The sequence below is a fragment of the Loxodonta africana genome, chromosome 1, assembly GCF_030014295.1.
Source record: "Loxodonta africana isolate mLoxAfr1 chromosome 1, mLoxAfr1.hap2, whole genome shotgun sequence".
In the NCBI taxonomy this organism is placed as follows: Eukaryota; Metazoa; Chordata; class Mammalia; order Proboscidea; family Elephantidae; genus Loxodonta; species Loxodonta africana.
This window is the reverse complement of record NC_087342.1, coordinates 198,134,516-198,155,644: the sequence shown is the minus strand read 5'-3', so window position 1 is coordinate 198,155,644 and position 21,129 is coordinate 198,134,516. Positions and strand designations below refer to the sequence as shown.

Genomic DNA, 21,129 nt, shown 5'->3' with positions numbered 1-21,129 from the left:
TAGAGGACAGAGTAGAACTGCCCCGTAGAGTTCCCAAGGAGCGCCTGGAGGATTCGAACTGCTGACCTTTTGGTTAGCAGCTGTAGCACTTAACCACTACACCACCTGGGTTTCCACGTGTGTGTGTGTGTGTGTATATGTGTGTGTGTGTGTGTGTGTATATACACATACCATCACTCACCTGTCAGTTTGTCATCCTATGGTGGCTTGAGTGTTGCTGTGACACTGGAAGCTATCCCACTGATATTTCACATACCTGCAGGGTCACCCATGGTGGATAGGTTTCAGTGGAGCTTCTAGACTAACACAATCAAGGAACAGGCACTTGGTGGTCTGCTTCTGAAAAAATGAGCCAGTGAACCTTAGGAATAGCAGGAGAACACTGTCTAATATGGTGCTGGAAGATGAGCCCTTCAGGTTGGGAGACACTCAAAAGACAACTGGGGAAGAGCTGCCTCCTCAAAGGAGAGTTGACCTTAATGATATAAAAAAAAAAGATTGGAGTAAAGCTTTCCGGACCTTCATTTGCTGATGTGGCACAACTTAAAATAAGAAGAAACAGCTGCAAACATCTATTAATAATTGGAATGTGGAATGTATGAAGTATGAAAACAGGAAAATTGGAAGTCATCAAAAATAAAATATAACACATAAAGATCGAACAAATGTATCTTAGCCTTGGTGACAGAAATGATGGCAGGGATCACATGATAGAATTTTGCAAGACCAACGACTTCTTCATTGCAAATACCTTTTTTCATCAACATAAACAGTGACTACACACATGAACTTCACCTTATGAATACACAGTACACAAACTGACTATATCTGTGGAAAAAGACCATGGAAAAGCTCAATATCATCAGTCAGAACAAGGCCAGGGGCAGACTCCAGATCAGGCCATCAGTTACTCACATGCAAGTTCAAATTGAAACTGAAAAAAACTAGAAAAAGTCCATGAGAGCCAAAGTACAACCTTGAGTATATCCCACCTGAATTTAGAGACCATCCCAAGAATAGATTTGAAGTGCTGAACACTAATGACTGAAGATCAGATGAGTTGTGGAATGACATCAAGGACATCACCCATGAAGAAAGCAAGAAGCCATTAAAAAGACTGGAGAGAAAGAAAAGACCTAAATGGATGTCAGAAGAGACTCTGAAACTTGCTCTTGAACATCGAGTAGCTAAAGCAACAGGAAAAAATGATCAAGTAAAAGAGCTGAACAGAAGATCTCAAAGGGCAGCTAGAGAAGACAAAGTATTATAATGACATGTGCAGACACCTGGAGATAGAAAACCAAAAGGGAAGAACATGCTCTGCATTTCTCAAGCTGAAAGAACTGAAGAAGAAATTCAAGCCTCAAGTTGCAATACTGAGGGATTCTACGGGAAAAATATTAGGTGACACAGGAAGCATCAAAAGAAGATATAAGGACTACACAGAGTCACTGTAGCAAAAAAACTGGTCAACCTTCAGACATTTCAGGAGCTAACATATGATCATGAACCAATGGTACTGAAGGAAGATGTCCAAGCTGCACTGAAGGTACTGGCGAAAAACAAGGCTCCAGAAACTGACGGAATATCAACTGAGATGTTTCAACCAAGGGATACAGCACTGGAAATGCTCACTCATCTATGCCAAGAAATTTGGAAGACAGCTACCTGGCCAGCCGACTGGAGATCCATATTTATGCCTATTCTCAAGAAAGGTGATCCAACAGAATGTGGAAATTATTGAACAATATGATTAGTATCACATGCAAACAAAATTTTGCTGAAGATAACTCAAAAGCAGCTACAACAGTATTATCAACAGGGAACTGCCAGAAATTCAAGCCAGATTCAGAAGAGGACGTGGAACCAAGGATATCTGCTGATGTTATATGAATCCTGGCTGAATGCAAAGAATACCAGAAAGATGTTTACCTGTGTTTTACTGACTATGCAAAGGCATCCAACTGTGCAGATCATACCAACATTGCGGAGAATGAGAACTGCAAACACTTAATTGTACTCATGAGGAACCTGTACATGGATCAAGAGGCAGTTGTCCAAACAGGACAAGGGGATATTGCATGGTTTAAAGTCAAAAGGAGTGCATCAGGGCTGTATCCTTTCACCACATCTATTCAATCTGTATGTTGAGCAAATAATCTGAGAAGCTGGATTTTATGAAGAACAACGGGCATCAGGACTGGAGGAAGACTCATTAACAACCTGCTTTATGCAGATGACACAACCTTGCTTGCTCAAAGTGAAGACGACTTGAAGCACTTATTAAGATCAAAGACCACAGCCTTCAGTACAGATAACACCTCAACATAAAGAAAACAAAAATCCTCACAACTGGGCCAATAAGCAACATCATGATAAATGGAGAGGAGATTGAGGTTGACAAGCATTTCATTTTACTTGAATCCACAATCAACATCCATGGAAGCAGCATTAAGAAATCAAAAGACACATTGCATGGGGCAAATTGGCTGCAAAAGATCTCTTTAAAGTGTTGAAAAGCAAGGATGTCACCTTGAGGACTAAGGTAGGCCTGACTCAAGCCAAGGTGTTTTCGATTGCTTCATATGCATGTGAAAGCTGGACAACAAATAAAGAAGACCAAAGACGAATTGACACCTTTGAATTGTGGTGCTGGAGAATATTGAATATACCATGGACTGCCAAAAGAATGAACAAATCTGTCTTGGAAGAAGTATAACCAGAATGTTCCTTAAAACCAAGGATGGCGAGACTACGTCTCACGTGCTTTGGACATGTTATCAGGAGGCATCAGTCCCTGGAGAAGGACACCATGCTTGGTAAAGTAGAAGATCAGCAAAAAAGAGGAAGAACCTCAACGAGATGGATTGGCACAGTGGCTGCAACAACGTGTTCAAGCATAGCAACAATCGTGAGGATGGCGCAGGACCAGGGAGTATTTCATTCTGTTGTTCATAGGGTCACTATGAGTCAGAACTGACTTGACGGCACCTAACAACAACAAAATCAATACTCTAGGCATTAATGATCTGAAATGGACTGGTATCGACCATTTTGAATCGGACAATCATATGGTCTATTATGCTGGGAATGACAACTCAAACAGGAATGGCATTGCACTCATCATCAAGAACATTTCAAGATGTATCCTGAAGGGCAACACTGTCAGTGATAGGATAATATCATACACCTACAATGAAGACCAGTTAATTTGACTATTATTCAAATTTATGCACCAACCATTAACGCCAAAGATGAGGAAATTGAAGATTTTTACCAACTTCCGTACTCAGAATTGATCAAACATGCAAGCAAGATGCATTGATAATTACTGATAACTGGAATTTGAAAGTTGGAAACAAAGAGGAAGGATCAGTAGTTGGAAAATATGGCCTTTGTGATAGAAATGATGCTGGAGATTGCATAACAGAATTTTCCAATACTAACAACTTCTTCATTGCAAAAATCTTTTCCAATAAGATAAAAAGCCACTCTATATGTGGACCTCACCAGATGGAATACACAGGAATAAAACTGACTACACCTGTGTAAAAGGACAATGGAGAAGCTCAATACCATCAGTTATAACAAACCCAAGAGCTGACTCCAGAACAGACCATCAATTGCTCATATGCAAGTACAAATTGAAGCTGAAAGAAAATTAAAGCAAGTCCATGAGAGCCAAAATATGACCTTAAGTATACCCCGCCTGCCTACGGCCATACCACCCTGAACATGCCTAATTTCATCTGATCTTGGAAGCTAAGCAGGGTCAGGCCTGGTTAGTACTTGGATGGCAGACTGCCTAGGAATATCTCACCTGAATTTAGAGACCACCTCAGGAACAGATTTGACACATTGAAAACTAATAACTAAAGACCAGATGAGTTGTGGAATGAAATCAAAGACATCATACACAAAGAACGAAAAAAGTCAATTAAAAAAACAGGAAAGAAAGAAGAGACCAAAATGGACATCAGAGGAGACTCTGAAACTTGCTCTTGAATGTAGAGTACCTAAAGCAAAAGGAAGAAATGATGAAATAAAAGAGCTGAACAGACGATTGCAAAGGGCTGCTCAAGAAGACAAAGCATTATAATGAAAAGTGCAAAGACCTGGAGTTAGAAAACCAAAAAGGAAGAACACGCTCAGCATTTGTCAAGCTGAGAGAACTGAATTAAAAATTCAAACTTCAAGTGGCAATTTTGAAGGATTCTATGGGCAAAATATTGAACAACAGGAAGCATCAAAAGAAGATGGAAGGAATACACAGAGTCACTGCACCAAAAAGAATTGATGTTCAACCATTTCAGAAGGTAGCATATGATTAAGAACCTATGGTACTGAAGGAACAAGGCCAAGCTGCACTGATGGCACTGGTGAAAAACAAGGCTCCAGGAATTGATGGAACACCAACTGAGATGTTTCTACAAATGGATGCAGCTCTGGAGGTGCTCGCTCATCTATGCCAAGAAATTTCAAAGAGAGCTACTTGGCTAACTGACTGAAGAAATCCATATTTATATCTGTTCCAAATAAAGGTGATCCAACAGAATGCAGAAATTATTGAGTAATTTCATTAATATCAGATACAAGTAAAATTTTGCTGAAGATACTCAAAAACGGTTGCAGCAGGATGTCCGTCTATAAGAAACTGCCAGAAATTCATGCCAAATTCAGTAGAGAATGTGGAGCAAGGGATATCGTTGCTGTTATCAGGTGGATCTTTGCTGAAAGTAGGGAATACCAGAAAGATGTTTACATGTGTTTTAATTGACCACAGAAAGGCATTTGACTGTGTGGATTATAACAAATTATGGATAACATTACAAAGAATGGGAATTCCAGAACATTTAATTGTGCTCATGAAGAACATGTATATAGACCAAGAGGCAGTCCTTTGAACAGAACAAAGGCATAGTACATGGTTTAAAGTCAGGAAAGCTGTGAATCAGGGCTGTATCCTTTCACCATACCTATTCGATGTGGAAGCTGAACAAATAATCTGAAATATATGAAAAAGAACACACCATCAGGATTGCTGGAAGACTCATTAACAACCTGTGATATACAGATGACACAACTTTGCTTGCTGAAACTAAAGAGGACTTGAAGCACTTACTAATGACGATCAAAGACTACAGCCTTCAGTATGGATTACACCCCAACACACAAAAAAAAAAAAACACAAATCCTCGCAACTGGACCAATAAGCAACATCATGATAAAGGGAGAAAAGACTGAAGTTGTCAAGGATTTCATTTTACTTGGATCCACAATCAACACTCATGGAAGCCACAGTCAAGGAATCAAATGACATATTGTATTGGGCAAATCTCCTGCAGAAGACCTCTTTCAAGTGCTAAAAAGCAAAGATGTCACTTTAAGGACCAAGGTGTGCCTGATCCAAGCCATGGTGCCATGGTGTTTTCAGTCACCTCATATGCATGTGAAAGCTGGACAATGAATAAGGAAGATTGAAGAATTCATGCCTTTGAATTATGGTGTTGGCAAAGAATACTGAATATACCATAGACTACGAGAAGAATGAACAAATCTGCCTTGGAAGAAGTACAGCCTGAATGCTCCTCAGAAGCAAGGATGCCAAGACTTCATCTCAAGTACTTTGGACATGTTATCTGGAGGGACTAGTTCCTGGAGAAGGACATCATGCTTGGTAAAGTAGAGGGTCAGTGAAAAAGAGGAAGGCTCTCAGCAAGAGAGATTGACACAGTGGCTGCAACAATGGGCTCGACCATAACAATGATTGTGAGGATGGTGCAGGACAGGGCAGTGTTTTGTTCTATTAGGGGTTGCTATGAATCAGAACCAACTTGATAGAGCCTAACAACAACATACATACATGATATGTAGGTAGGTAAGTAGGTGGGTGGGCAGGCGCGCCGGCGGGCGGGCAGGTAGGTAGGTAGGTAGATGATAGGTTAGACAGACAGATAGATATATGGATTTTGAGTAACCTCAGTGTAAAATTCTGATTCAAGATGATCTATATAACACTTCTGAGACTACAAATGCATTAATTAAAGGACATCTGAGTTTTACAACTTACAGGAAAATATGATAAAGCAGTAAATAAATAAATGCTCCTTTATTCAAAAGAGTGGAAAGAAAAAATGCTCCTTTATTCAAAAGAGTGGAAAGAAAAGAGGACATTAAATCATTAAGTGTAAAGAGTGGAAAAAATTGATGTATTCCTCCAAATTCTGGAACGAAGCCATAGGAGACATGCCTTTAAGCACAAAAGAGACACTTGAGGAAGATTTCGTTATACGGCAGGTAATGCAATTATGAAAACAGGCCAAGAAAAATCACGGTTTCAATGAAAATGTATGTAAGTTCAAGAAGTGTGTGACAACTTATGGAAACCTAACCCATGGAAACTGGGACATTTTGGAGTATATCCCAATTTTTTATGTTGATATTGGGTGCCAAAACACAAAATATTATTCTGGGCCTGAAGGCGGTTCGTTGGACATGGCCCAATACTATATTTTGTATCTCTATGTTCTTGTTTAAAAAAAAAAATTCAACTCTCAGTCAGTCCACATAAGCATATATCTATCACCTAGATCCAAGAAATGATCCTCCATTGTTTAGCCACTGCTGCATCTCTGTAGTCATTTTGTAAGCACAGGAAAATGTTCTGAAACTGCACGGTTAAATGTTGATATTTGGAAACTGTTCCTGTGAGGGGCTGTCTATAAGGGAACCCATTGCCATCGAGTGGATACTGACTCATGGTGACCCCATGTGTTGTAGAGTAAACTGCTCCACAGGGTTTTCTTGGCTGTGATTTTTACAGAAGCAGATCATCAGCCCTTCCTTTTATGGCACCACTGGGTGGATGCAAACTGCCAACCTTTAGGTTATTAGTCAAGTGCAAACCATTTGTACCAACCAGGGACCTTGACTATAAGGGAAAAAAAAAAAAAAAAAATTTTTTTTTTTTTTTAAAGGGGCTGAAAATCACAACTGGAAAAAAAAACTTTGAAATTATCTGTAAATATCTCTATTAAAGTCCTGTTTTTAATCACCAGTGGAAGAATCTTGGTCTAACTGTGAAATTTAGGGAGCCAAGAATTTTTTTTTTAACTGTTGCTCCTACTTCAGTCATATTTTCAACAAAGATTTTTAATTCCCTTTATAATGCTTTGGTTGTTTTTTCCTAAAACTAAAGTTATAAGTATTTGTATTTGAAATTGTCATATGCTATATATAATTACAATACTTAATTGGAAAGAGAACGTGGGTTTTTCTCTTATAAAACACAAGGAGAAAAACATCATGTACCATATACAGCATATGTGCACGTAGGAAAGAAAGGGTAGGAAGGAAGCCAGCACATAACTATAGCTACAAAAGAAGTCCTTGGTCTTCACCAATCCATAATGTTATTGTTGCGTGCCATTGAGTGGATTCCGACTCATAGTTACCCTACAGGACAGAGTAGAACTGCCCCATAGGGTTTACTAGGCTGTAATCTTCACTAGAGCAGATCACCAGGTCTTTTCTCCCACAGAGCCACTGGTGGGTTTGAACTGCCAACCTTTCACTTAGTAGCCGAGCACTTAACCAATGCACCACCAGGGCTCCTTCCAATCCATAAGAGTCATTCCTAAATCTTCACTGATACATTTCTGCTCATTGTCAATTTTCAAATGCTTCCTCCACAGTTATTATTCAGTTATTTTCTACGTGTGGCCCGGTCTTCAACAATACGGGTAATGTATGTAAGCCTTTCCTTAATTGTGAGAAATAAATCAGGGAGAATTTTTCTGTCCAGAGAGAACAGTAGAGCACTCTAGGTAGGAAGCTGGAAGAAGGGCTGACAAGTAACACTGTATATTTGTATACCTCGCATTTACATTATACCATTTTCTCAATTCCATTTTATTCCAGACACTATTTATTGAATACCTACTACTACTGGAAAATTTGTGCACCAGGGTTGTATCCTTTCACCATACTTCTTCAATCTGTATACTGAACACATAATCCAAGAATCTGGACTATATGAAGAAGAATGCAGCATCAGGAATGGAGAAAGACGCATTAACAACTTGCGATATGCAAATGACAAAACTTCGCTTGCTGAAAGTGAAGAGGACTTGAAACACTGATGAAGAACAAAGACTACAGCCTTCAGTATCGATTACACCTGAACATAAAGAAAACAAAAATCTTCACAACTGGACCAATAAGCAATATCATGATAAATGAAGAAAAGACTGAAGTTGTCAAGGATTTCATTTTCTTGGATCCTACAAAGTAGCAGTCAAGAAATCAAAAGATGCATTGCATTGGGCAAATCTGCTGCGAAAGATCTCTTTCAAGTGTTAAAAATTAAAGATGTTGCTTTGAGGATTAAGGTTCACCTGACCCAAGCCACGGTGTTTTCAATCGCCTCGTATGCATGTGAAAGCTGGACAATGAATACAAAAGACAGAAGAAGAATTGATGCCTTTGACTTATGGTGTTGGCAAAGAATACTGAATCTACCACGGACTGCCAGAAGAACAAATAAATCTGTCTTGGAAGAAGTACAGCTGGAAAGCTCCTTACAAGCAAGGATGGTGCGACGTTATCTCACTTACTTTGGACATGTTATCAGGAGGGACCAACCCCCAGGGAAGGACAAGGACATCATGTTTGCTAAAACAGAGGGTCAGCGAGAAAGAGGAAATCCCTCAAGGAGATGGATTGACACAGTGGCTGCATCAGTGGGCTCAAACAGACCTACTGTTGTGAGGAAGGCAACACTTTGTTCTGTTGTGCATAATGTCGCTATGAGCCAGAACCGACTCGATGGCACCTAACAATAACTATGTGCTAGTATAATAATCACATCAGCCTTTAAGATGAAGTTATCTCTGGAGTTGAGGAGTGTATCCAGAGCAGGCAAGAGTGAGCCAGGGCTAATCCTAAGTGGGGCATAAGCCCCATGATTGTAAGCATGACCCTAAAGGAGTGAGGAGGAGTTCAGCATCCCCTTTGTGGTAAATGCCATTCAACGATGTTATTAAGGCAATGCAGTAATGGAACCCAGACGATTAACAGTCATTTATTCTAAATATTCATATACTGTTCAGTCCTACTGTTTATAGTCTATTCTTCTTTTCAGGCATTAACGATGATATCACAAAAACTGAATGAGTTACTTGTTCAAGGACAAGTTAAATGTTTTGAATATTAAAACCATATCTACAAAAAAAAAAAAAAAAAAAACTACTGCAAAGCAAAAAATATACTTAATTTGCTGGCCAGTATTTGTATTATCTGATATGGCTGCTTTCTCATTCAAGTGCCTTTAATCCTTGAATGTCCTCCACTTTAAGTAACATCCTTCATAGGAAGGAAACAAATTTATTTCAGAAAAGCCAGTGGGATCCAATAGGTAGATTTTGTTTATAGTTTAACAATGTAAGCAACATAAAATTTGGTTCTCCAGTTACCAATTTATTGGGTTTTTTTCACATGTCCTAACGATTCTTTACGTGCAATTCTGTCAATCTATATTTAGCTCCAAAACTGTTCCACTCTTTGACCCTGGGCAAGGCAACAGTCACATTTCCTGGTATATAAAGGATTTGAAGACTTCAAATAAAAAGACCTTTAATAACTCAATACATTATTATTAAAGATTTTTTCTCTTAAAGAGATAAGAATGAAAGTGAATCCCCAAGATAACAAAAAGCTATAAGAAAATTCATTTAAACTAGATGAAATGCAGTTACATCAAGACTATTTTTAGCAGGTCTTACAATCTGTCATGTCCCACCACGACCCAGGCTGACATTCATCTGACACACTATGTCAGTATTCATTCTGATTAGGCTGTTTATAGATGCTTCCAACAATATTTGGTAATTTTAAGAACCGTTGTTTAAGTACCCATAAAGCCAAAATACTGAATGTATCTCCTGTTAATACATTTCTTAATTCACATCTGAAATATATTTCTGTTAGAATGTGTTCAACTGCAAGTAACAGAAAACAGACTCAAATGGTTACAGAATTAAATAAATTTCATCATCTGCTATAACCTGGGGTAGTTTAATTCCAGGGTTGGCTAATTCAGTGGCCTACAAGATCATCAAGACTCATTTTTCTAGTCTCCCATACTTGTTACATGTGGTTGTAGTCAGCTAGCGTCCACACAGTTAACATGCCTCCTAAGTTTAGGTTATCACATGCATATCCAATAATTTCCAAGTAAAGAATGACTTCCTCTTCCCTATGAATCTCTCTTTATCAGTGAAAAAGCTTTTCTATGAGGCTCCAAACAGACTTCCCCTCACATATTAGAACAAGGTGGAATGTCATTTCCTAACCAATAACTGAAATGAAATGTGCAAAGGCCTGGAGATAGAAAACCAAAAGGGAAGAACGCACTCAGCATTTCTCAAGCTGAGAAAACTGAAGAAAAATCCAAGCCTCAAGTTGCAGGATCGGAGGCTTCTACGGAGAAAATATTCAACAACGCAGCAAGCATCAAAAGAAGATGGAAGGAATACAGAGTCACTGTACAAAAAGGACTGGTCAACGTTCAACCATTTCAGGGATTAGCATATGATTAAGAACTGATGGACTGAAAGAAGACGTCCAAGCTGCACTGAAGGCATTGGCAAAAAATAAGGCTCCAGGAGCTGAGAGAATATCAACTGAGATGTTTCAACAAATGGATGCAGCACTGAAACCACACACTCGCCTATGCAAAGAAATTTGGAAGACTGTCACCTGGCCAACAGACTAGAAAAGATCCTTATTTGCACCCATTCCAAAGAAAGGAGACCCAAAAGAAAGCAGAAATTATCAAACACTATCATTAATATCACACACAAGTAAAAGTTTGCTAAAGATTATTCAAAAGTGGTTACAACAGTACATCAACAGGGAACTGCCAGAAAATCAAGGTGGATTCGGATGAGGAAGTAGAACCAGGGATATCATTGCTGATGTCAGATGGATCATGGCTGAAAGCAGAGAATACCAGAAAGATGTTTACCTGTGTTTTATTGACTATGCAAAGGCACTTGACTGTGGATCATAACAAATTACGGATAACATTGCGAAGAGTGGGAACTCCAGAACACTTAATTGTGCTCATGAGGAGCCTGTATATAGACCAAGAGGCAGTCATTCGAACAGAACAAGGGGATAGTACGTGGTTTAAAGACAGGAAAGGTGGGCATCAGAGCTGTGTCCTTTCATCATACTTATTCAACCTGTACGCTGAGCAAATAATCTGAGAAGCTGGACTATATAAAGAACAGGGCATCAGGACTGGAGGAAGACTCATTAACAACCTGAAAGTGAAGAGGACTTGAACCACTTATTGATGAAGTTCAAAGACCACAGCCTTCAGTATGGATTAGACTTCAACATAAAACAAAAATCCTCACAACTGGACCAATAAGCAACATCATGATAAATGTAGAAAAGATTGAAGTTGCCAAAGATTTCAGTTTACCTGGATCCATAATCAATGCCCATAGAAGCAGTCAAGAAATCAGATGATGCATTGCATTGGGCAAATCTGTTGCAAAAGATGTCTTTAAAGTGTTAAAAAGCAAAGATGTCACTTTAAAGACTAAGGTGTGCCTGACCCAAGCCATGGTGTTTTCAATTGCCTCATATGCATGTGAAAGCTGGACAATGAATAAGGAAGACCAAAGAATTGATTCCTTTGAATTACACTGTTGGCGAAGAATACTGACTATACCATGGACTGCCAGAAGAATGAACAAATACGTCTTGGAAGAAGTATGGCCAGAATGCTCATACTTTGGACATGTTATCAGGAGGGACCAGTCCCTGGGTAAGGACATCCTGCTTGGTAAAATAGGGGGTAAGCGAAAAAGAGGAAGACCCTCAGCAAGACAGGACTGACACAGTGGCTGTTAACAGTGGGCTCAAATATTACGATTATTTGGATGATGCAGAACCAGGCAGTGCTTCGTTCTGTTGTACACAGGGTCACTAGGAGTCGGAATCGATACAACAGCACCTAACAACAACAACAAACCAATAAACAGCAAGAAGAATGAAACCAATCTCCTGCGTGGCTAAAGCTAGTTCACTTGCCCTGAAGCCCACTGCCTCACAGAGGAAGCTCACTACCAACAGTGTAGAAGGTAAGGAAGAGAAGAAACTCAGAATAGGCAGCCAATAGTATCAACTAGAATTCTGTATTTATCTTTTAATAAGACCTTTTTGTCTATTGTTTGGTCAATTAAAATTAGGAAAGTGGTTGAAACAGTCTACAAATAATTTCACATAAGAGAAAGACCTCTAAAAAGCAAATCACTGCAAGTGTGTGTCATCCTAATAAAAGCCTATCATATGGGTAAGTATATGTCAGACTTACAAACTAAATTCTCGCTAAAATACTTAGCTGGAGGAGCAGAACAAATAGCAAACTGCGAACTGTCTTTCTCTAAATGTTCTTACGCTAAGACTGACTGCTTAAGTGAAAGTCTTTACTTTAAACAGAGAGGTCAGCAATGAAAATGTATATGGCAGCTGTGGTTCCCTGGTATGAAATATAAAACTTGTGATGATCAAATACCATTTCCTTTATTGACAGCCAGAATCAATACAAAATTCTCACCTGAACAATGGAAGATCAAATAGAACCACAATTCATGGCTGACAAACTGCTGTTCTCTCAGTTACCCACAGTTAGTGCTTTAGGCGTTTTATATAAAACATATTAAATTCAGGAAAAATATCAAAGGATACTCGTGGCTTATGGAAAAGAGAAAAAATTTCAATTTCATAAAGGGAAAGAAACTACACTCTGTGTTTCTTTAACCCTCATTATCCTCTGTTTCCAGCAGAATAAGAGAAAAAGAACAAGCAAGCTCGAATAGTAGAGTGGTATTTTCATGCCATTGCTACACAGATCCCATATACCAAGAAACAATAAATAGATTTGTCATGGTGACTTAAATAATTTCCACAGTCCTTTATCTCTAGTTTGAAGTCCCAGGTTTTCCAGATTGCCCCTCAGCTATTTCATCTACGCCCAGAGTTTTAACTAGCTGAATCCCTTACATATCTCCCACAAACATCATTCATGTTTAAGACCTCTGTCCAAACGATTACTTGATTGAGCCACAGGTCTTTAACATGTCCAAAATTGAACTCATCATCTTCTTGTCACCAAAATCTATCTTCTCTTTTGTCCTCTATTTTGGTGTTGGATGCTAACATCTATCTATCTGTCTAAACCCAAAATCTGAGAGCCATCTTAGGTTTCTTCCCTTTATTTTGTGATCCACTATAAATTTGAAAATCTTCTCAATTCTCTTGTCTACCTATATCTGCAACATGCCCTTTCTTCTCCATCTCAACTGCAAATTCTAAGTGCAGGTGATAATCATGGCCTGCCTAGACTAGCTCTATAGCCTCCTTACTGGTCTTGCAGATATAGTCTCCTTTTCCCCCACTGTGCTCCTACACCACTAGTAGCGTGTCCTTACTAAAGCACAAATCTGATCATGTTATTTTGGGCTCAAAAATTTTTGATCACTCCCATCCCCTACAAAATAAGATCCAAACTCCTTAAGATCTGCTTTTAAGGATAAGTAAACCACCTGCACAGTAAATTACTTACACTTTCCTGAACATACTCCTCTAGGTCTCTGCTCATGCTGCTTCTTCAACCTGGAAAACACTTCCCTTCCAGTAGCCTCCCTCCCAACATTTCCATTTTTCAGCTCCAACCTTTCCTCTTTTATGCAGCCTTTCTCCTCAGAATTAGAAGTACCCTTTCTTGGTTCCCATTAAGTCATTACACAGTCAATTTCACTTTGCATTGTAATTGCTTGCTTACATGTCTTCCCACCAGAGTGGAACTATTTGAAGGTATGGTTTGTGTTTGCCCATCTTTGATCCTCAATAAGGAGCATAATGTTTTGGTGCTATTAAATACCAATATTAGTGTCAATAAGTATCTGTTCAATAAACTATACAAATAAATTACAACTACCAAAAAGGGCCTGAAGATGTTTAAGGTGAAGGAGGAGTCTTTATGTGCACAAGCCAGCAATGCTTCAAGTGCCCTGAGGGAGCTATGAGTAAACTGATAAGTCGGGCAATATCTATGAATCCTAAATTTGCTCTACCTGCACGACAGCCAAGAGCCATCTACTCACCGCCATCATACTTTCTACACCCCCATTCCTATTGTGAGAGTAAATATATAACAAAAGAAGTATACGAGTTGCAATACTGAAGGGTTTTATGGGAAAAATATTGAATGATTCAGGAAGCATCAAAAGAAGATGGAGGAAATACACAGAGTCGCTGTACTCAAAAGAACTGGTCAACACTCAACCATTTCAGCGAGTAGCACATGATCATGAACCGATGGTACTGAAGTAAGAAGTCCAAGCTGCACCGACAGCACTGGTGAAAAACAAGGCTCCAGGCATTGACAGAATACCAATTGAGATGTCTCCACAAATGGATGTAGTGCTAGAAATGCTCACACATCTATGCCCAGAAATTTGGAAGAAGGCAACCTGGTCAACTGACTGGAAGAGATCCATATTTGTACCCATTCCAAAGACAGGTGACTCAATAGAATGTAGAAATCATCAAAAAATATCATTAATATCACATGCAAGTAAAATTTTGTTGACAGTAATTAAAAAACTGTTGCAGCAGTGCATCAATAGGGAACTGCGAGAAATTCAAGCTGGATTCAGAAGAAGACATGGAACTAGGGATATCACTGCTGATGTCAGATGGATCCTGGCTGGAAACAGAGAATACCAGAAAGATGTTTACCTGTGTTTTGACTGTGCAAAGGCATTCGACTGTGTGTATCGTAACAAATTAGGGATAACATTGTGAAGAATGAGAATTCCAGAACACTTAATTGTGCTCATGCGGAACCTGTACATAGGCCAAGAGGCAGTTGTTCGAACAGAACAAGGTGACTGTGTGGTTTAAAGTCAGGAAAAGTGTGCATCAGAGTTGTATCCTTTCACCATACTTATTAAATCTGTATGCTGAACAAAGAATTTGAGAAACTGGATTATATGAAGAACGGCGCATCAGGATCGGAGGAAGACTCATTAACAACCTGCAATATGTAGATGACACAACCTTGCTTGCTGAAAGCAAAAAGAGGACTTGAAGCACTTACTGATAAAGACCAAAGACTAGAGCCTTCAGTATGGACTGTACCACAACATAAAGAAAACAAAAATCCTCACAACTGGACCAATAAGCAACATCATGATAAACGTAGAAAAGATTGAGGTTGTCAAGGATTTCATTTTACTTGGGTCTACAATCAATGCCCATGGAAGCGGCAGTCAAGAAAAACAATGCATTGCATTGGGAAAATCTGCTGGCAAAGACCTCTTTAAAGTGTTAGAAAGTAAAAATGTCACTTTGAGGACTAAGGTACAACTGGATCCAAGCCATGGTGTTTTCAATCACCTCACATGCTGGACAGTGAACAAGGAAGACTGAAGAAGAATCAATGCCTTTGAATTATGGTGTTTGCAAAGAACACTGAATATACCATGGACTGCCAAAAGAATGAACAAATCTGTCTTGGAAGAAGTACTGCCAGAATGCTCCTTAGAAGCGGGGATGGCAAGACTTCATCTCACATACTGTGGACATGTTATTTGAAGAGACCAGTCCCTGGAGAAGGACATCATGCTTGGTAGAGGGAGACCCTCAATGAAATGGAGTAACACGGTGGCTGCAAAGATGGGCTCAAGCATAGCAAGGATTGTGAGGCTGGTACGGGGCTGGGGAGCATTTCATTCTGTTGTACACAGGGTCACTATGAGCTGGAAGAGACTTGACAGCATCTAACAACAGTAAAGATTAAGACAAAATTGATTTTATTATTATTCCTATTTTATAGATGAAGTAACTGGTTCTAGGGACGTTAAGTACTATGAACAAGGCTGCCGAGCTGGGAAGTGGAGGTGACTATTAGAACAAGCCTGACTCCAGGAACTCCTGGGTCACTATGACTTTCTCTCTGTAGCTCACTCACTTGCTCTCTCTCTCTGTTTCTGCTATCCTACCTTTTCTCCAATTCGTTTGTGTTTCATTGAAATGGAGAATTTCATGAGTTTTATATGTTTGTCTCTTACGATTTCGCCACATCATCTATTGTTCTTTTAAAATGACACTACACTAAATAGATTTGACTTTGTTTTTCTCCCATAGTCAAAAAAACGTAATTAAGCCATTTTTAATCTTCATCTATGCTTTTATATAGGAGCCCTGGTGGCAGGCACCGCAGTTAAGAGCTCAGCTGCTAACCAAAAGGTCAGCAGTTCAAATCCACCAGCTGCTCCTGGGAAACCCTATGGGGCAGTTCTACTCTATCCTATAGGGTCACTATCAGTCAGAATTAATTCAAAGGCAATGGGTTTTTTTGTTTTGTTTTGTTTTATGTACTTATATACATAAATAAAAACACTTGATATAAATATGCATTTTTATCTTTGAAATGCAAACCAATGTTAATCACATGGGAATTTAAAGGAAAGAATTAGGAATAATACAAATATTTAATAGCCATGAAATGGCTCTTCTGATGTTAGGAAGGCAAGAACACTGTTGCAATAAGTATTGTAATATAACTAGTACTGCTACTAACATTAATAACAACTAACATTTATATAAAACTTCATGTCAAGTACTGTACTAAGCTCTTTTAAGACATTAATCGACATTAATTAGTGTGGTGGAAAAATACATCTCAGAGGCAATTAGGCAACGTGGTGGACCAGTTAGCCAAAACCTTTAGCACCTCTTTCCTATGTCTTAATGGTTTCATTCGACCACAGATTCTACACTCCAAAAATTTCACTCATGTAAATCTATTTTTCTTTTTATTTGGAATTCAGTGTTTACCTTCATATTTTCTAAAGTACACTTAAAATTGAAAACTCTCCAAATAAATCATAAAATAACAAATTATTACTGCATCATTCCAGTAGTGATGCTTAATTTGTCAGATTGTTAACTTTACCACACAGGACTGCCCCTTCAGGCTTCCTAAATTAGCATCTAATATAAATTATAAGGTTTGAAACTAGGCCAAGAGAAGTTGGATTTTCAAAATAGTCTAAACCACAGCTGCCACTTTGTGATAGCATCCAGATCGACAGCTGATAAACCAGTTATAATACAGTGATCCATCACTAAAATTAATTTTCTCAGTTACTTATTCTGAAGCTTTCTCTAACTCAGATATAAAGAAATAAGCTGAGAGTCTCAATTATCAGTTACTTTTCATTTTTATTAGGGATAAACGGCAAAGACATTTTAAACTTTCTTATTTGAGAACAGGTCTCATAAAGAAACATTTAAGAGGATGATTAGATTACAAAAAGGAACAAGGCTGGCATTTGAAATATAGTATTTTAACATGTCAAAAGTTTCCCTATTTTCAAAAACATTATGCCTTCTAGGCAGAGTGACTTTAGTCACAGTTTAATCAGGACAGTCTTGATTTTTTTTCTTTTGTATCAGTATAGTAATTAATAGAACTCCCTGTACACTTACAAGTATCCCCATTTGGATGTTTAATTATACAGTCACCCAATTCCTGTGCCACAAAATAATGAAATATCCTGCATTCAGCTCTTCTTTAATTACTTGATAATTATGAACAAAGAAAAATTCCAGCTACTAAAGTTTTCAAGTGAAAAAAAAAAAAAATGTATAGTTCCCTCATGTGATAAACTGTCTTTTCACTTTTCCCTCTTCTAACATGCTTGAAATAGATTCCTCTTAATCGGTCTAAGTAGAGATGAAATTTTCTTAATCATCTCCCTGTCAGCCTGTGCAGAAAAAAACAAGATATATTCTTTGATCCTTCCCACCACAAAAGAGACACTCCTATATTATAGAGTATCAATTTCACACTAATAATGATTTTTAAATGAGTCATTTCATATAGATATGCTACTGTCAGTCTGGGGTATTTTTGCACTTGTTACTTTTTTTTGTACTTGATGCTTAAAGGCAAATGTATTCAGTTCCTTTCCATGTAGCACATAATAACAAGATATCAATGTGCTTGCTATTTCTTTTCCAAATCAACAGTTCGGGGCCACATTTGAGGATCCACTCATCCTACTCATTGAGCCACCTTGCATCTTAAGTAGGGAAAAGAAACATACTTGCTGAGCTACAGACTAGCCACATGGGGAGAGTGCTGGGAGACAGTCGCATCACTAGATGGACTGCACCAGGTGACGCTGTCAGAGGGGGTGATACCAAAATGACTGTCTACAAAATTTCTGTGCAGTGTTTCAGCAGAAATTTATTATTTTTTATAAAAATACACCTGTTAGTTATAACAACAAAAACACTTTCCATAAGCCTAGCTTACATGTATCAATATACCTATAAGTCTAAAACTCTATGCTAATTTACTTTTTGAACCTTCTAAAGTGCTCTGTCAGTCAGAGCTGTCATTATTACCCAATTACAGTGATGCTTCGAGTCATGTGGCTTTGTCCGCACTAACTACAAGCACACGCTGCCAGTGTTTTTATAGTCACTGATTCTGTCAAATTTTCTGGTATTTTAGCTACAATATCATGGTAATTCATATTTGTAAACCTGTATCAGTAACTTTTTTGAGAATGAAGTGGTAATTAAAGGAAAAGGAAAAAAATTAAAAAATCAGTTACAAATAATGATGTAATTCAATGTAGAAATATTTTACAAAACAATTTTGTTAGTATTCATATAATCTAAGAAATACTACATTTAAACAATTTACAATTTATCACATATTATTTTATGATTAAAACTGATAATAAACATTACTAAAGATTCTATATGGTCTAACACAGGAAGAGGTCCATGGGGGGAGGGTGACACAACCCTAGTGACGGGAAGATATAATGCCTATAGTCTCTTCCATCATCAGCAAGTTCAAGTTAGGTTCACACTAAGTTAACCTATACCAACAGAAAGCTATTCAGATCTGCCAGTGCAAGCTGGTAGACACCAGGGGGATGGGGGAGAGGCAAACAAGGCGAGGCTCAATGTCCTATGACAGGCTTCTGGTTGGAAAAACACAACTGACACATTCTGATGAACAATGGAAGAAAAACCACCCAGAAACAACAGAAGTGAAGTCATCCTCCTTAGGATGTCATGCCCAGCAGAAAGCCTCCAAAAAATCCCCCAGTCACAAGGACATTCTTCTTCACAAACGATCTGAGTTCCTTAGCTTTGCTTTTGAGTTCATTAGGTACCTGGTTACTCTGACAGATTTTCAGCTGTTCCTTGGCTCTCTTCATATCCTTCTCTACTTGTTGCCAGTCAACCTTGATGTAGCCAGTATGGTTTGCAAGCTGAAGGAGGAAAAACGCACCTCCCACAGCTGTTGCCGCCAACGTCCCAACCTTCTGGAATATGAAACCCGTGCACCATCCACTGACGCCTCCAGTAAGCAGCTGGGCGGCCATACTATACTTTTTGGCAGACGGCCCAGATCCCTGCCTGAACAGCTCGCGCCACCATGGCTGCTTTTTAGCATAGTCCACAAGGCCCAGTGACTCAAAATTTCCCTCTAAGTTTCCTTGACTGGATGCAGCCGTTTCAGTGAGCTCATCTCGGGAGGACACCCACAGGGTCTCGGCGCGGTGGGATGTGGAATGGCGCGTCGTCGTGGCCACCAGCTGGCTTCCGGCACGGGGGGGAGACGTTTCCATGCCCATAGCCGTGGCAAAAGAGCCACTTGTTACATTTTTATCATAGAATGCTTGGATGGAAATTAAAAAGGGAGAAAAAAATTGAGAGAGGAGTCAAACCAGTTTATATTTTATGTATCTGAGTAGCCACTAAAATTAATTTGTTGGGAGGAAAGGTTGGAAACACTGATCAAAATGAAGTTTGGAGAGGTGTCTGAGAATTAAGGTTTTTTCATCGTTTCCTTGGACCCATGCACTAAAGCAGCAGTTCTAAAATGTTCTGGCCACAGGACTCCTATCCACTCCTAAAAATTACTGGCAATCCCCTCAAAAGATTTCATTTATGTGGGTTATATTTGGAAACCCTGGTGGTGTAGTGGTTAAGTACTATGGCTGCTAACTAAAAGGTCTGCATTTAGAATCCACCAGGCACTCCTTGGAAACTCTATGGGCGGTTCTACTCTGTCCTATAGGGTCACTACCAGTCGGAATCAACTCAACGGCAGTGGGTTTTTTTTTTTGTTTTGTTTTGTTTGGGTTATTTATCAAGATATACTGTATTAGAAATTGAAACAAGATTTTACAAAAATTATTAATTCATTTTCAAATATCAATAATAAACCCAATGTTATTATAAATGTTTTATGAAAAATAACTATATTTTCCAAAATAAAAATTTTACAGCCAGAAGAGTGGCATTATTTTACATTTTCACTATTCATTTTAACATCTGACTTAACCAAACACAGCTAGATCTTCCTGTTTCTGCATTCAGTCCATTACAGTGCTGTTTTGTTTGAAGTATAGAAGAAAATCCAGCCTCACAAAGATGGGAAGTTGAAACAGAGAATAAAAGTCTTTTCAGATAATTCTGAATATTCTTCTTTCATACTACCAAAGCTAGACAAGTCGTAGTTTCTTAAACATCAGTGGCAATATGGAATCTTAAAATACATCAATTTATTCTTTACATTCAAATCTATTGGTCAGTCTTGAACTTTTAATGGATCTTTTACCCATGAATAATTTTGAAATAATGTGCTTTGGCCTGGTCATTTTAAAAATATTAATTCCATTGATCTGTACAAATCTCCCAAATGTTGACATATTTCATTATACAACACCAAAAAAAGCACCTTCATTAATACCACCCCATCTCATTAGAAAAGTCTAAGTATGGATCTTGCAAAAGGGCACAAGTAAGCTCTTGGCAATAATAGAAATGTTTGGTATCTTGATGGTGATGATGGATTCACAGGTGTATACATACACAAAAACTCATCCAATAGAACACTTCAAATATGTGCAGGATTTGTATGTAAGTTATACTTCAATAAACACAAAAGAACAATAAATGAAAATAAATTGGGAAAATGGAGTTCATTATTCTACTCTGTACTCTTCTGTG

The 21,129-nt window shown here is 38.5% G+C and overlaps 1 protein-coding gene across 16 annotated transcripts in view; it reads right to left on the bottom strand.

The window, feature by feature from the left end:
* The window catches only part of AKAP7 (A-kinase anchoring protein 7), a 154,310-nt gene that overhangs the window by 44,202 nt on the left and 88,979 nt on the right, over nt 1-21,129 (bottom strand). For 12 of the 16 annotated variants that reach the window (XM_064290862.1, XM_010592603.3, XM_064290873.1 and 9 more), the window contains one exon: nt 9,284-19,792. The exons of the other annotated variants lie outside the window; for them this stretch is intronic. In XM_064290862.1, coding sequence (XP_064146932.1) covers nt 19,173-19,792 — 620 coding nt within the window. In that variant the 3' untranslated portion in view covers nt 9,284-19,172. Of the gene's footprint in view, nt 1-9,283; nt 19,793-21,129 lie in introns of those variants that run through there. 16 annotated transcript variants of the gene reach the window in all.